The 15973-nt window shown below is 43.4% G+C and overlaps 1 protein-coding gene across 3 annotated transcripts in view; it reads left to right on the forward strand.

The window, feature by feature from the left end:
• Positions 1 to 15973, forward strand: part of LOC309519436 (disintegrin and metalloproteinase domain-containing protein 2-like) — a 61940-nt gene that overhangs the window by 16240 nt on the left and 29727 nt on the right. For 2 of the 3 annotated variants that reach the window (XM_082200416.1, XM_082200414.1), the window contains exons 10-12: positions 1392 to 1473; positions 2716 to 2849; positions 14770 to 14950. In XM_082200416.1, coding sequence (XP_082056542.1) covers positions 1392 to 1473; positions 2716 to 2849; positions 14770 to 14950 — 397 coding nt within the window. The remainder of the gene's footprint in view (positions 1 to 1391; positions 1474 to 2715; positions 2850 to 14769; positions 14951 to 15973) is intronic. The other variant, XM_082200415.1, reaches the window with a different exon arrangement.

Genomic DNA, 15973 nt, shown 5'->3' on the forward strand with positions numbered 1-15973 from the left:
TCTTCCACCTTAATTTTATCTAATTTTCCCTTGTTCTTTTCTTTTACTTAATCTTTCACAGCTGTAATCCCCTGTTTTCTATAACCTCGACATTTTAGCACTCCATATTTCCGATTTTCTTGAACAGATCTCTGGTTCTTCCCATTCTTCATAGCTTCTCTGAGTTATTCAAGCCCCTTCGCCACGGCAAGGCAGTGATCCATGAAGGGGGAGGGAGGGACATGGTTGGTAGCAAAGAGGCATGTGAGGGAAGCAAGTATCCAAGGACTTCTGGGAAGCAGTCTTATATGGACTTGCACTGGTCCATGTAGATCAGTGTTGTCTATATTGATGGGCAGCATCTCTCCAGGACATGAGGCAAAGAAGGGGTTTCTTTCCCATCACCTGCTTGCTACCTGGAGAAGCTTCCAGTGATTGAACTTTGGTGCTCTGCCACTGAGCTGTGGTCCTTGAGCTCTGGATGCAGGTAAAAGAAGCTAAGTCCACTGAGCCCAGTATTGTACACCCCTGGTTGCCAGTGCCTCTCTGGGAATCTCCGAAGAAGGATCCTGAGTGGTACATGTAAATGGAGATGTTAAGGGCTGAACCTGGGACCTTCTGTGTGCAAAGCACATAGCAGTTTTAAATGTATAAGCCACCCAAGCTTTCTTCTTCTCAGCAATCTCAGGCTATATTCACACAATTAAAGCATCACTTTAAACAGTCATGGCTTCCACCAAAGAATTCTGGGAACTGTAGTTGGTTAAGGGTGCTGAGAGTTATTTGGAGAACCATCTGCAGAACAATCTCATGTCACAGGGAACCCTAGGATATGTAGCTCTGTGAGGGGATTAGGCATCTCCTAATAACTCTCAGCACCCTTAACAAACTACAACTCCCACGATTATTTGGTGGAAGCACTGACTGTTTAAAGTGGTATCTTTAAATGCATGATGTGAAAGTGGCCTGTTAGAAGGTGGCAAACCCCCCATTGTTGCTAAACATTTGGGAGGCAGAATCCTTGCTGATCTACTCTAGAGCCCGATGCTTACAGATCTGTCAGGAAATCCTGTTCTATCTTTTGTTAATCCCTCTGATAATGAGGTCCACACAGTGAGCAGGCTGGCAGAGAAGAGACAGGTCACTCCTTCCCTCCTCTGCTATATAGAATCAGAATTGTAGCGCTGAAAGGATCCCTGAAGATCATCTAGTTCAACCTCCTGCAATGCAGGAATGCACAGCTGTCCCATGTGGGTTTTTGGGTGGTGTTGGAAGAGGCATCCCAGGAAAGCACACAGATGCCTGCCCCTGCTCCCCCCAAAAGAGCTGTTATGTAAGGAAGTGTTCCTTTTATGCTTTTTGCTAAGGTGCTAATTGCAACAAAAGCATAATTCCTTTCTTCCTCACCCCAGCTACAGGAACAGGGGTGATTCTGTGGGGTCAACATTTGCAAGAAAGATGTGCCACAGACCTTCTTCTGCAGCAGTTGCCATGGTAAGACTGCATGTACTGTGCTCATTCACTTGCTGAACTGTTCTTGGTTTCTTAAAAGTTGTGATGTCTGAAAACTTTGGGCCAAACATGACTACAGCTGAAGTGGATGTTTCTGCTCTGTAAATAATTGCTGGGTACTCTGAGCACCCTTGAGACCATGGGGTGGGGGTGGGGAGTAGAAATGTCCTCTCATTCCTTGACTGTTAAGCTTACTCAGAAGTCTTCCGTGAAGTGCCGGGACTTGAAAGCTTTTTGAAAGCTTTTTGAAAGTCCAAGTACACTGCATCAACTGGATCACTTTTATCTGTATGTTTGTTAACGCTCTCAAAGAACTCACAATAGGTCTGTAAGAAAGGACTTGCTTAAGCCATGCTGCTGTGCTTCAGTAAAGTTTGTTGGTTTTTTAATCTCTAACAAAACTTTTCACCAGTTTTCCCATTAAGATAACTGGCCTGTAATTTCTAGGATCCCCCCTGGATCCCTTTTAAAAATGGGTGTTACATTGGATACTTTCCAGTCCTCAGGTACACAGACTGATCTGAGGGATAAGTTATGGGTGTGGTTGTTTTTTTAGAAGAGCGGCAATTTCACTTTTGAGTTCTTTGAGAGCACCTTCCAGAACTGGTGATTTGTTGGTTTTTATTTGTCTATTACTCCTAGAAGTGTTGCTTTAGTGCAGCAAATCCAGTTTATAAAAGAAGCAGACCAGCAGTTAGGAAAGTGAGGGTCAATTACTTTGAATAGCATGGGAAGAACAAATTATTAACACCTCACCAAAGCTCAGGCCAAATACTTAATAATACGCCTGAGAGAGGTCCATGGGTTTTACCTGTGAAGGGGATATCTTTGTGCATGTGACTGCTATCACGCCTCTCCCTAGGTCCCACCCCCATCTTCCTACAAGGTCAATTGTTAGGCCACACACAGTTCTGGTCCTCAGAGTTTTTTCTTCTTGCTTTTGCCATTTTTTGTGTTCTTCCTGTCCCTGACGTCTCAGCTTGCAAGCAAACTGAAGGCTCCTGGGAGAGGTTGACAAGAAGGTTTTGAGTAGCGATTTTGCCCAAAGCACCAAGCAGAGTTCTAAACCCAGGCTCCTCGGGGCAAAGGCCTGTACTCTTGTTCCCTTTAAAGCCCCCATGCACAATAAAGATGTAGTAGTAGTAGTAGTAGTAGTAGTAGTAGTAGTAGTAATGGTAGTAATTCATAGCTATCAGCCATTAATGTTCATGTGCTCTTACTTAGTATGAAAATGGGATCACGCTGGAGACCTTCTCTGTGATTGTGGCACAGCTGCTGGGATTCAGCCTAGGACTGTTCTTCGACAACTCAAGACAATGCCACTGCCCAGGCACTTGCTTAATGAGTACCGATGCTGTGTAAGAGCCTTTGTTGCTTCGTTCATCATTAGCATGGTGCTAAGCCGAAACCTGGTTATTTTATCAGTGTCAGCCTTCCCCAACCTGGTGCCCTCCCAGTGTTTTGGACTACAGCTCCCACTAGTCCCAGGATAGGACAGCCATGCTGGTCTTGGCTGGTGGGAGTTGTGGTCCAAAACCTCTGGAGGGGTCAAGATTGGGGAAGGTCCGTCTAGCTGTCTGTTAGATAAACTATCTATCTAATCTTTGCCTGCTTGGTGTTGCCTGCTTGGCAGGGGGTTGGACTCGATGGCCCTTGTGGTCTCTTCCAACTCTATGATTCTATGATCTATCCTAGCCACTTCCCAGCCTTTTAAGAGGCAATAGAGACTGAAACCGTCCCCTGATGGTACACCATTACTGCCTTCAGAAGTGAACAGCTGCCATTCTCCCCTAGGGTGGGGTGGAAAGGTTGAGAGGGCGAAGGGCAGCACCATAGAAGGGTCCTGAAGCAGGCAAGCTCTCCCCACACTTCCGCCACCTGTTTTAATGGCAGGCATTCTGCTAGAGAGCCCCGGGTCTTGCCAATCCCCCTCTCCCCCCCAAAATGTGCCAAGCAATTGGGAGCAGCTCATCAGGAGTGCCCACTAGTTTCCTGACTGGTGGGTTGCTGCTGCTTACTGGTCAGAGTGGGGTGAGGTGGTCATCATGGTGCAACCACACACCCTTTCCCCCAAGTGACACCCCTCAGTGGCCTTGTTCTGTACCTTATGTGTTTTTACAGGTCTGGAATGTGCCCTTGATTTCTGAGGTGCCTCTTGTTTGCCCAGAGAGAGGAAAAAGAGGCATAGGCATAGAAACTTGCCCTGCCTTACCAAGGCATAGTTCACATTTGTTGCTCCACCGAGTCTTGGCCTCCACTGGCCTATAGCCCCTGGGAAGGTTGTCCAGAAGGGTATGTGGTCCTTGGGCTGAAAAATATTCCCTACCTCAGGTTAACTGAGACAAATAAACTTAAAGCAGTGTTTCAGGGTGAAGGGCCTTAGCCAAACTTTCTCCCTGTCCCGCTGGTTTCCCACACATAAGGATGTGGGGGAGGGGGGTATTTCTCCTTCTCCTCCTCCCTCCTTCTTCTTTTCAAAGTTTCAAAAAGGGAAAAAAAAACAAATTTTTTACACACACACACACACACACACACACACACGTTTACATTAAACCATAGTCCATATCAGAACCTTTATGGGGTTCCCTGAACTTCCCTCCACCCCTCCCTTGGCTTCCAAAATGTAGCTTCCTTTTTTAACTGCATCTAATTCCATTTATCCAAATTATTGTACTTTATTTTAAATTACAAGTGCTATGTCAATCCTGCTAACGTTTTTAGATTTTTACAGTGTTCTTTAATATAAAGTAATGCCATTCTCTATTAAATTTGTTATCTTCTTGGTACCTGAGCTTCCTGGTCAGCCTTGCCATCTCTGCATAGTCCATCATCTTCATTATCCATTCTTCTTTCGATGGGGCTCTTTCTTCTTTCCGTCTTTGGGCAAATAGTATTATTGCCGCTGTTGTCGCATACATAAACAGTACTTTCTTTCTTTTTTATAATATATTTATTAAGATTTTCAAAGTATTACAAAATAAAAATGAAAAAAAGAAAAAAGTACAAAATAAAAAATAGTTAAAATCAACTCCATCTTTCCATTACTTATTTTTCATTAGCTTATTTCCCGGACCTCCTCACGCCTCCCTTTTTTGTATTCCAATTCGGTTTTTTGGTTCAGCAAATCCCTACCCTCTTTGTTTATCCTAGTCTTTAATTTTAAAATATTATGACATTAAATTTTTACCTAAATAATCCATTTTTCATATTCCCTTATAATATTACAGCTGAAAACCGCTTAATTTCTATCCAACATCATTCTAACATTCATCAATTTTACAATATTTCTGTAGATAGTCTTTGAATTTCTTCCAGTCTTCTTCCACTGACTCTTCTCCCTGGTCTCGGATTCTGCCAGTCATTTCCGCCAGTTCCATATAGTCCATCACCTTCATCTGCCATTCTTCCAGAGTGGGTAGCTCTTGTGTCTTCCAGTACTTTGCAATAAGTATTCTTGCTGCTGTTGTGGCATACATAAAAAAAGTTCTGTCCTTCTTTGGCACCAATTGGCCAACTATGCCCAGGAGAAAGGGCTCTGGTTTCTTCAGGAAGGTATATTTAAATACCTTTTTCATTTCATTATATATCATCTCCCAGAAAGCCTTAATCCTTGGGCACGTCCACCAAAGGTGAAAGAATGTACCTTCAGTTTCTTTACATTTCCAACATTTATTATCGGGCAAATGATAGATCTTTGCAAGCTTGCCTGGTGTCATGTACCACCTGTATATCATTTTCATAATATTCTCTCTTAAGGCATTACATGCCGTAAATTTCATACCTGTGGTCCATAACTGTTCCCAGTCAGCCATCATTATGTTATGTCCAACATCCTGTGCCCATTTAATCATAGCAGATTTCACCATTTCATCCTGAGTATTCCATTTCAACAGCAAGTTATACATTCTTGACAAATTCTTAGTTTTGGGTTCTAACAGTTCTATTTCCAATTTTGATTTTTCCACCTGAAAGCCAGTTTTCTTGTCCAAATTGTATGCCTCCATTATCTGATAATAATGAAGCCAGTCTCGCACTTTGTTTTTTAGTTTCTCAAAACTCTGCAATTTCAGTCTATCTCCAACTTGTTCCAGAATTTCCCAATATTTCGGCCATTTGACCTCCATATTGAGCTTTTTCTGAGCTTTCGCTTCCATTCAATAGACTCTGTGTTGGTATTCACCTTCTGTCCCAAATTATTAATGCTTGCAGTGTTTTGGTCAATTTTAACTGATGCTTCAGCTACTTGTTTATTTGTTTCAGCTACTTGTTTAGTTAAATTTTCCAAAGATTCATTAATTTTCCCTAGTGCCTGAGCCAAAACGTCTTCGGACGACATTACTTTTAATTTAACTTGTGGAGGTGCAACCCCTGGTAATCCAGATGGTCCAGAAGGGCCAGATGTTGAAGCTCTGTCCGATAGGGTCTGCCAGACCTAGTAGTTTTTTCCTGAGTCAATTCTAACTTTCCTCTTCCATCTGCCATAACACTCTCATGGGAGTCCAAGGTCGATCCCACGGCTAGAATTTGTTTTGGAATGGAAAATTCCCCTAGCCCAGTTGTTATTGTAGCAATGTCAAACCTCCTCTAGGGGGACACAGTAGCAGCCAAAGCTTGCAACTTTAAGAAAAGAAAATAGTCTTTATAAGCCCCCAATTCACCATAAACAGTACTTTCTTATCCTTCGGTAATTCTTCTCCTATTATACCTAGTAAAAAGGCCTCCGGTTTTTTAACAAAAGTTATTTTAAACATTTTTTTCAGTTCATTATAAATCATTTCCCAGAAGGCTTTAGCTATTTTACAGGTCCATTACATATGATGAAATGTACCCTCTTTAACTTTACGCTTCCAACCTATGTTCCTATACATTTTTGCTAGTTTTGTAGGAGTCAAATACATCATTTTCATATAATTTTCTTTTAACGTACAGCAGGCTGTAAATTTTAAATCCTCATTCCATAACTTCTCCCATGAAGCAAATTGTTTATTACAGGGATGTCCAACAGGTCAATCTTTAAGTTCTGGTATTGAAAAGTTATTCTCAACTTGTAAAATTGTAAACTTGTAATCCAGCCAAGCTTGGTGCTTATTGTAATCCCAATTTGGTGTTTGCTGACTAGAAGCAAAAAAGAATAATAGCAAGAATAATCCAAATATCATTATAGTCCAAATATCATTATAATCCAAATGAGCAACAAAGATAATCAAAGAGAAATGCTGCACCCTGGTCTCCACCAATTGATTAAAGTTCCACTTTTAAAACTCCAGCTATTCCAGTCACTCTGCCCCCCTTGGGGTACCCCCAAGTTTGGCTGAGTGTTCTCCTGCTTGGCTTCGGCTCCAATTGTGGAATTCCAAGGTGATTTTTTTATTTTCAAACATTCAAACTATCATTAATATAGCTGTGCACTTCCCCTTCTCAAAAGTTCAATAATTCAAGTTCAGTTAAATTAATCACATTCCAGCAGAAGGGAGATCTTTAAAGTATTTCTAAGTTGCAGTTTGAAAGGGTTAAAATTCCTCCCGGAGCAGTGGCGTAGCGTGGGGGGTGCAGGGGGGGCCAGCCGCACCGGGCGCAACATCTGGGGGTTAGGGCTAGGGGGCGCAAATCCACGGGTTAGGGGGCGCCAATCACTTGCCTTGCCCCGGGTGCTGACAACCCACGCTACGCCACTGTCCCGGAGGCTGTTCTCATTCACAAATCTCTGGTGCTGAGCCTGACCTTCAGAGAACAGAAGCTGACTTCCTTTTTAGTTTCTGTTTTCATCCAAATTGTTAATTGCATCCCAGATCTTCTTTTATAATTTCTTGTTGTAATGTTACCTTGTTTGGAAGATCTGTTTATCTTCGGGGTGGCTTGAGACTTTCGCTGCTGAGCACGATGTTTCCTTGAGCGGACTCAAGCTGTGGGAACCCGCTCGCTGCTGGAGACAGCTACAGGTTGTAGGGAGGTTGTTATCTAACTCCGCTGGATCCCCTCAAAGTCCCACTCTTCTGTGGGATTTTTTTTTGGGGGGGTGGTGTTGAGCCCAAAACACTCTCCCCCACAGCCCAGAGCAGCCCCGAACCGGTTGCCTTTATGAGGACAACTCAGATGGCGCTGCCATTCTGAGCAGAAAACAGACCAGAAGCTGTTTTTGCCCAGTATACCATTACAGATTTTACTTCCTCATCTTTTGTTTCCCATTCCAGCAACAAGTTATACATTTTTGACAGAACTTTTTCATTATTTTCCAACAATTCTTTCTGCAAACTCAAAAATTCTTTAACAAAATCAACTCCTTTATTCAACCTAAAAATCTCATTTAATTGATGGTATTGGAGCCAATCAGTTAACAGATGTCTTATGTCTTCAAACTTTTTTTTTACTTTCAATTGATTTTCCTCCTCAGTTAACAACTCTCTAAATGTTGCCTATTCTTTTTCCATATTTTTTTTAATCTGACAACACTTCTAATGGTGAATGCCACCATGGGGTTTTGTTCTCTAATAAATTATTATATTTTTCCCAAACAACATAAATTGATTTTCTAATAATATGGTTTAGAAATCTCCTATGAACTTTAGCTTTTCCCTACCAAAGATATGCATGCCACCCAAATCTATTATCATGACCTTTCAGATCTAAGATATCTGGATTCCTCAATGTCATCCATTCTCATAGCCAACAAAAACAAGACACCTCACAATATAATTTTAAATCCAGTAGGGCGAATCCACCTCTAACTTTGGCATCTGTTAATAATTTATAATTTATACTTAATCCTAAATTTCTTCCCCTGCTAAATAAATTTGGATATATTGCCATTGTTTGAAGAGTCCTGTTCCATTGACTTTCGGTATAGATTGAAATAGAAATAACATTCTTGGCAATACATTCATTTTTATTACTGAGATTCTTCCCCATGATGATAATTTCATTCTTCCCCATATTTCCATATTTATTTTGATGTCATTCCAAACTTTTATATAGTTATCTTTAAAAATGTTTATATTCTTTGTTGTCAACCGCACCCCTAAATATTTCACCTTAATTTCCATCCCCAACTCTGTTAGCTTTCTCAATTCGTTTTCTTCTGTTCTGTCATATTTTTTTACCAGCAATTTAGTTTTATTTTTATTCAATTTGAAACATGTGACTTGGCCAAATTGGTTAATCTTATCCAATACCCTTGGTATACTTCCCAAGGGGTTTTCTACCATTATTACCAGGTCATCTGCAAATGCCTTAAGTTTGTATGATCTGCGCCTCACTGTAATACCTTTAATATTTTTGTCTGCTTTTATGTTCCTCACCAATGTCTCCAGTACCAGAATAAACAATAATGGGGACAGGGAACAACTCTGCCTTGTTCCTTTCATTATATTACATTTTTCTGTTACTACATTATTTACTATTAACTTTGCCTGTTGGTCTGAATAAATAGCTTCTATACCTCTAAGAAAGGATTACCCGAAGTTCATCATTTCAAAAAAAAATTTATAAACATCCACAAAACCTTATCTGTCAGGGTGATTGGTGGGTACTAGCAGAGATAACAGCCTAGAACTGGAAGCCCCTCGACTGTCCTCGGGTCCAGATATTCCCAGCTGATGTGGACAGACTCCTCCGAGCTAGAAAGCCCACCACCTGTCCTCTTGACCCGTGCCCGTCTTGGCTGATTAGAGCATGCCCAGACGAGGTGCGGGCCCCCCTAGGGGATATCATCAATTTGTCCCTTGGCACCGGGACATTCCGAGGGGAACTGAAGGAGGCAGTGGTGCACCCGCTCTTAAAGAAAACATCATTAGATCCCTTAGATCTATGAAATTACCACCCGGTTTCAAATCTTCCATTCCTGGGTAAGGTGATTGAGAGAGCGGTTGCTGAACAGCTTGGTGGGTTTCTGGATGAAACATTGGCTCTGGATCCATTCCAGTCCAGCTTCCGCGCTGGTCATGGGACTGAGACGGCTCTGGTCGCCCTAACAGATGATCTCTGCAGGCAGCTGGATCGAGGCGGGTCGGGGCTGCTGATTCTTCTAGACCTGTCAGCAGCCTTTGACATGGTCAATCACAAACTCCTGGACCACCGCCTTGCTGACGTGGGGATCCAGGGCACAGTCCTTCAATGGCTGCGCTCGTTTCTCTCTGGTCGGGGACAGAGGGTGGGGCTTGGGGGGTAATTGTCATCACGCTACTCCTTGGTGTGTGGAGTGCCTCAGGGTGCGATACTCTCCCCAATGCTTTTCAACAACTTTATGCTCCTCCTCGCCCAGCTTGTCCGGAGTTTTGGGCTGGGTTGTCATCAGTATGCTGATGACACCCAACTCTATCTGTTGATGGATGGCCATCCTGACTTGGCCCCAGACACACTGATCACATGTTTGGAAGCTGTGACTGGATGGTCACGTGGGAGCCGGTTGAAGTTAAATCCTTCGAAGACAGAGGTCCTGTGGCTGGGACGGGGCGATATGGGACGGGGGGGGGCAACTCCCATCTCTTGCGGGGGTGCAATTAGTGCCAGCACCGTCCGTTAAGAGTTTGGGTGTAATCTTCGACACCTCCCTTTCCATGGAGGCGCAGATTGCATGTCGAAGGCTGCTGACAAAGGCGGCATTTTTTCATCTCTGCCAAGCTAAGCAGTTGGCTCCTTACCTCTCTTTCCCTGACCTAGCCACTGTGATCCACGCAACCGTCACCTCCAGACTGGATTCTTGTAACTCGCTCTACGTGGGGCTGCCCTTGAGACTGACCCAGAAACTCCAGCGGGTGCAGAATGCCGTGGCAAGACTCCTTACGGGGTCCTCGCTGCGAGATCACATTCACCTGGTGCTATACCAGCTGCACTGGCTCCTGGTGGAGTACAGAATCAGGTTTAAGGTGCTGGTTTTAACCTTTAAAGGCCTATACGGCCTAGGACCCTTGTACCTACGGGACCGCCTCTCCTGGTATGTCCCACAGAGGAACTTACGGTCTTCAAACAAAAACATCTTGAAGGTCCCAGGCCACAGAGAGGTTAGGCTGGCCTCAACTAGAGCCAGGGCTTTTTCAGCTGTGGCTCCAATCTGGTGAAATGCTCTGTCACAAGAGACTAGGGCCCTGCGGGACTTGACATCTTTCTGCAGGGCCTGCAAGACAGAGCTGTTCCACCAGGCCTTTGGTCAGGGCACAGCCTGACTCCCTCCTTTGGCAATCTTCACAGAACTCTAGCCCAATGGTTGCCATCAATTTGATTTGAATTAATTTTATAATGAAATGATTTTAGAATGTTGTACTATTTTATTGTAGGGATGTGGGTGGCGCTGTGGGTAAAACCTCAGCGCCTAGGACTTGCCGATCGCAAGGTCGGCGGTTCGAATCCCCGCGGCGGGGTGCGCTTCCGTCGTTCGGTCCCAGCGCCTGCCAACCTAGCAGTTGGAAAGCACCTCTGGGTGCAAGTAGATAAATAGGGACCGCTTACCAGTGGGAAGGTAAACGGCGTTCCGTGTGCTGTGCTGACTCGCCAGATGCAGCTTGTCACGCTGGCCACGTGACCCGGAAGTGTCTGCAGACAGCGCTGGCTCCCGGCCTATAGAGTGAGATGAGCACACAACCCTAGAGTCTGGCAAGACTGGCCCGAATGGGCAGGGGTACCTTTACCTTTACTATTTTATTGTTGTTAGCCGCCCCGAGCCCGGCTTCGGCTGGGGAGGGCGGGATATAAATAAAATTTATTATTATTATTATTTATTTGTTCTTAACAGAGGTCATTTACTGTCTAAATCGAGTCAATATGGCCTGCAGATTAATTGGGTTTTAAGAAATGTGTATACTCTCTCCCTAATGGATGTTTGAATCTCCAAACATCTGTCAATTAAAATTCTCAACCTTGATTGGTTTGAAGAAAGTAACAGGTAGTCTCCCTTCCTTAGAATTAATTTTCTTTTTTATTCTGTCCATATCCGGTGAGACCACCCTATTCAAATTTCCCAGCAAAATCATTTTTTGGTCCATAAACTCATTTTCTCTTCTATAAAATTCCAATTTTCTCTCATTTGGTGCATAGATTCCCACAATCACCATTTTTTCTCCTTGGGATATCACCTGAACAACTATCACTCTTCCCTGAACAACTATCACTCTTCCTCGCCACATCTCTTGCAAACATATCCAAATTTTTTTCTTTAACATATATTCTGTTTTTTTTCTTTTTATCATTTAGTCCATTTACATTTCACATTAAAATTTTCAGCTCCATCTTCCTTTAATTTTTTAATTTATCAAAAAATTAAATACAAATTAAATCTTCTTGTACATTATTTTCACCTTTATTTCCTCCACTACAGCCTCCAACCACTCCTTCAATTCTTCTTCAGGTCTCTTCCCTCCTCATTCTTTTTGATATCTTCTCCAAAACTTATCTGCTTCTGCCGGGTCTCTGCATCTGTACTTTTTACCTTTATATTTTAAGACGTATCCTCAAGACTCTTGTGTTTTTTTCTTTAAGTCCTGTACTGATTTTTCCAAAACTGTTGTTTTTGTTGACATTTCTTTTATCTGTACAGGTATGTCCTCCATCTTTCCATCCATTTTCGTCTCAAGAGCCTTAGTTTGTTCCCTAATGTCCTTCTTCAGATCTAAAATTAAATCTGCAATTTCAGTCTCAGATCTGTATCCTGAGCAGATCCTCTTCTTCCTTGAGTTAATAATAATAATAATATTAATAATAATAATAATTTATTTATACCCTGCTCTCTCCGGCCAGAGCCGGGCTCAGGGCAGCTAACACCAGTAAAATTACAATAAAAACATAATAGTGAAAATACAATTTAAAATACAGGTTAAAAATACAATTTAAAATGCAGCCTCATTTTAATAATAACCCATAGATCAAAACCAAAAGGGGAGGGAAACATAAGTGTCAGACTGAGTCCAAACCAAAGGCCAGGCGGAACAGCTCTGTCTTGCAGGCCCTGCAGAAAGATGTCAATTCCCGCAAGGCCCTAGTCTTTTGTGACAGCATTCCACCGAGTCGGGGCCAGTACTGAAAAGGCCCTGGCCCTAGTTGAGACCAATCTAACCACCTTGCGACTTGGGACCTCCAAAATGTTGTCATTTGTGGTCTTAAGGTCCTCTGCAGGGCATACCAGGAGAGGCGGTCCCGTAGGTACGTAGGTCCTAGGCCACATAGGCCTTTAAAGGTCAAAACCAGCACCTTAAACCTGACCCTGTACTCCACCAGGAGCCAGTGCAGTTGGTAAAGCACTGGATGAATGTGATCCTGTGGCAAGGACCCCGTAAGGAGCCTCGCCGCGGCATTCTGCACCCGCTGGAGTTTCTGGGTCAGCTTCAAGGGCAGCCCTGCATAGAGCAAGTTACAATAATCAAGCCTGGAGGTGACCGTCGCATGGATCACTGTGGCCAGATCAGGGCGAGAAAGGTAAAGGACCAACTGCGTAATACGGCGGAGATGGAAAAATGCCACCTTTGCTGTGGCTGCAACCTGCGCCTCCACGGAAAGAGTGGTGTTGAAGGTTACACCCAAGCTCTTGACAGAAGGCACTGGCACTGATTGAGCCCCTGCAAGAGATGGGAGTTGGCCCCCCAACCCCAAGTCGTCCCGACCCAGCCAGCGGACCTCTGTCTTTGAAGGATTTAATTTCAACCGGTTCCCACGCAGCCATCCAGCCACAGCTTCCAAGCATCTGGTCAGTGTGTCCGGGGCCGAGTCAGGGCGGCCGTCCATCAACTGATAAAGCTGGGTGTCATCAGCATATTGATGACAACCCAGCCCAAAGCTCTGGACAATCTCAACAAGGGGGCGCATAAAGATTTTGAAAAGCATCAGTGAAAGGATTGCGCCCTGCGGGACTCCACACACCAAAGTGTGCCACGGCAACAACTCCCTCCCTAGAGCCACCCTCTGTCCCCGACCTGAGATAAAGGAGCACAGTCATTGTCGGACTGTGCCCTGAATTCCCATGTCGGCAAGGTGGTGGTCCAAAAGTTCATGATCGACAATGTTGAAGGCTGCTGACAGGTCTAAAAGAATCAGCAGTTCTGACCCACCTCAATCCAGCTGCCTGTGGAGATCATCTGTTAGGGCGACCCAAGCCGTTTTGGTCCCATAACCAGGGCAAAAGCTGGACTGAAATGGATCCAGATTGTTGTTGTTGAGCTTCCTGCTCCAGACGGTGGTTTATTTGCTGCCATGTTTATTTTTTTATTCTTATATCCTTTATTATTATTGTCCTGTGTCGTTTCTTCCAACCTCAATACTTCACCTCCTATCTCCCCTCCCTATATCTAATGGATGAGATAGCTAGAGGAGGTATTCCAAAAATATAGTCAGGTCTGTGTAATAGCTCCTTCTAACTACTAGGTGGCTTCCCTATTCTTTCTCTCCTTCCCCTTCCCCCTCATCTCTGTCAGCCTTTGTCTCAGACTGCTCTTTTTAACTTCTCAGTCTGCCTGCAGTAGATAAGGAAGCCTGTTCTCAAAACAATTTTGTTTTCCTGACCAAAGTCCTGGATGTTAATTGTAATCCACAAGGGGGGTAGATTCAGTTGAACAATACTGGTAAATATAAGGAAAATGTAAAAACGGTAAAAGTAATCCAATCTATCAAACAGGAAATATACAAAATATTATTTTCAGTTCTTCTACGCCTAATCCAATTTTCACCCCAATCGCTGGGAAATGGGGGAAGTGGAGTTACCTCCACCAAACAGGGCAACGTATTACCAGAAACAAAGCAAAAAGAAAAATAGTATTTCAACTCCCAGTTGAGTCTAATCCACTTTTTGCTGATTCTCCTTACACACGGTTCCACAGGAAAAAGGAAACTGTTTTACACTGACACATAGAGACTATAGCTTCGCCCATGGTTTCAACCTTATATCCATTGTTTTAAAAGTCACTTTCTGCTGGGTATTCTAATAAAAGACACTGTTCATTTCGCTCCACAAACTTTTTAATAGATAAGGCACCCTTGAGGCAAGGTGAGGCAACTGCCTCAGGTGGCAGGATCCCCAGGAGCAACTGGCTGTGATGTAGATATTTATTCACACTTATTCCTGATGCAAATCTTCACTCTCACTTTCTTCCCTGGCGGGGAGCGGAGCACCAGTTTGTGGTTCACCTCAGGTGCCAAAATGTATTGGACCAGCTCAAGGGGTTCTTCACTGGGCAAATCAGCTTGGAGGTAGAAAACGCATAAATCTGGGTGTCTTTAGTCTGTCTTCCCCACAACATCATACCACCTTTGGCATGGTTTTCTGTGCTATGGAAGCTTTTCTCTACTGCCTATTGCCCACAGGCAGGCCAGCGGCATCAAGTCCTTCAGCAGCTGCAGTATAAAAGATTTCCGGAATTTTCTGGAGTCCGGAGCATCGCAGTGCCTCTTGAACAAGCCACGCATGGATCTCATGTACAGAGCCCCCTACTGCGGAAACAAAGTGGTGGAAGACGGGGAGCAGTGTGACTGTGGCACAGCAAAGGTTTGTTAGAAAGAGAAGCCAGAAAGAAGAGCAAATAAAGGAGAGAGAGCTAATGGTGACTTAAATAAGCCACATCTGTGCCTTCTCAGTGGTGTTCCCCTGTTTGCAGAATGCACTCTTAGTGAGGGCCTCAATCTCCCTTGTTATTAAATTTTAGGAAAAAATTTAAAACATTCCTCCTGTTCACCCAGACATTTGATCGCTGAAATATCTGTCCCTAGCAGTCTAGAAGTGATTAGTTTTGAGAATTGCTTATTGCTTTTAAGAGTTTTAAAGGATTAATTTTTTAAAAAGTTCTAATAGTATTGTTTTAGCATTGACATGTTTGCCATGCTGGGATCCTTTGGTGGAAGATTGAGAAAACAAATGTAATAAATAAATGAAACATGAAAAATAAATGTTTTTATATACAGTTAACTTGTCACTCAGTGCCTTTCTTTCATCATGAAAACCAAGACAGTTCCTAGGCTGTTTCCCATCCAGACACTGACTAGACCCACATGAGCATAGCCCCCCCCCCCGAATACGCCCATGCAGACACAGTTCCCCTTCAGTGGGAGAAGGAAAAAAAATAACTGATCCCACACTGACACATTGGCAGCCACGACATAGAATGCTGTGCAGTTCAGCACCCAGTTGCAATGCAACACAGTCGATAGATAAACCAAACCCAGGGAGAACATAGCTCAGATGCTAAGAAAGGGCAGCAAAATACCATGTACACTTTTAGGTCACAAGGGGAATGCTGGTGAGATAGGCAGTTTGCACAAAACAACTTGGCCTTCCTAACTTCCACACTTTTCCAGCTGCCTGAAAAGGTCTCTGCCTTAGGTGTTCAGTTTGTATTACTTTAAAACCTATGTATGACTGTTTTTTGTACTGTTCAAAAAACTATTTTAGCTGTTTTTATATGTCTGTTACCACCTCAAGACATGTATGTAAAAGGTGATTTCTGAATAATAATAATAATGTCTATCTGAACTTTGCCTTGGAACTCCAAACACTCCGGTGGGGCTCAAGCTA

The sequence above is a fragment of the Podarcis vaucheri genome (assembly GCF_965113315.1).
Source record: "Podarcis vaucheri genome assembly, chromosome: 15".
Taxonomy (NCBI): Eukaryota; Metazoa; Chordata; class Lepidosauria; order Squamata; family Lacertidae; genus Podarcis; species Podarcis vaucheri.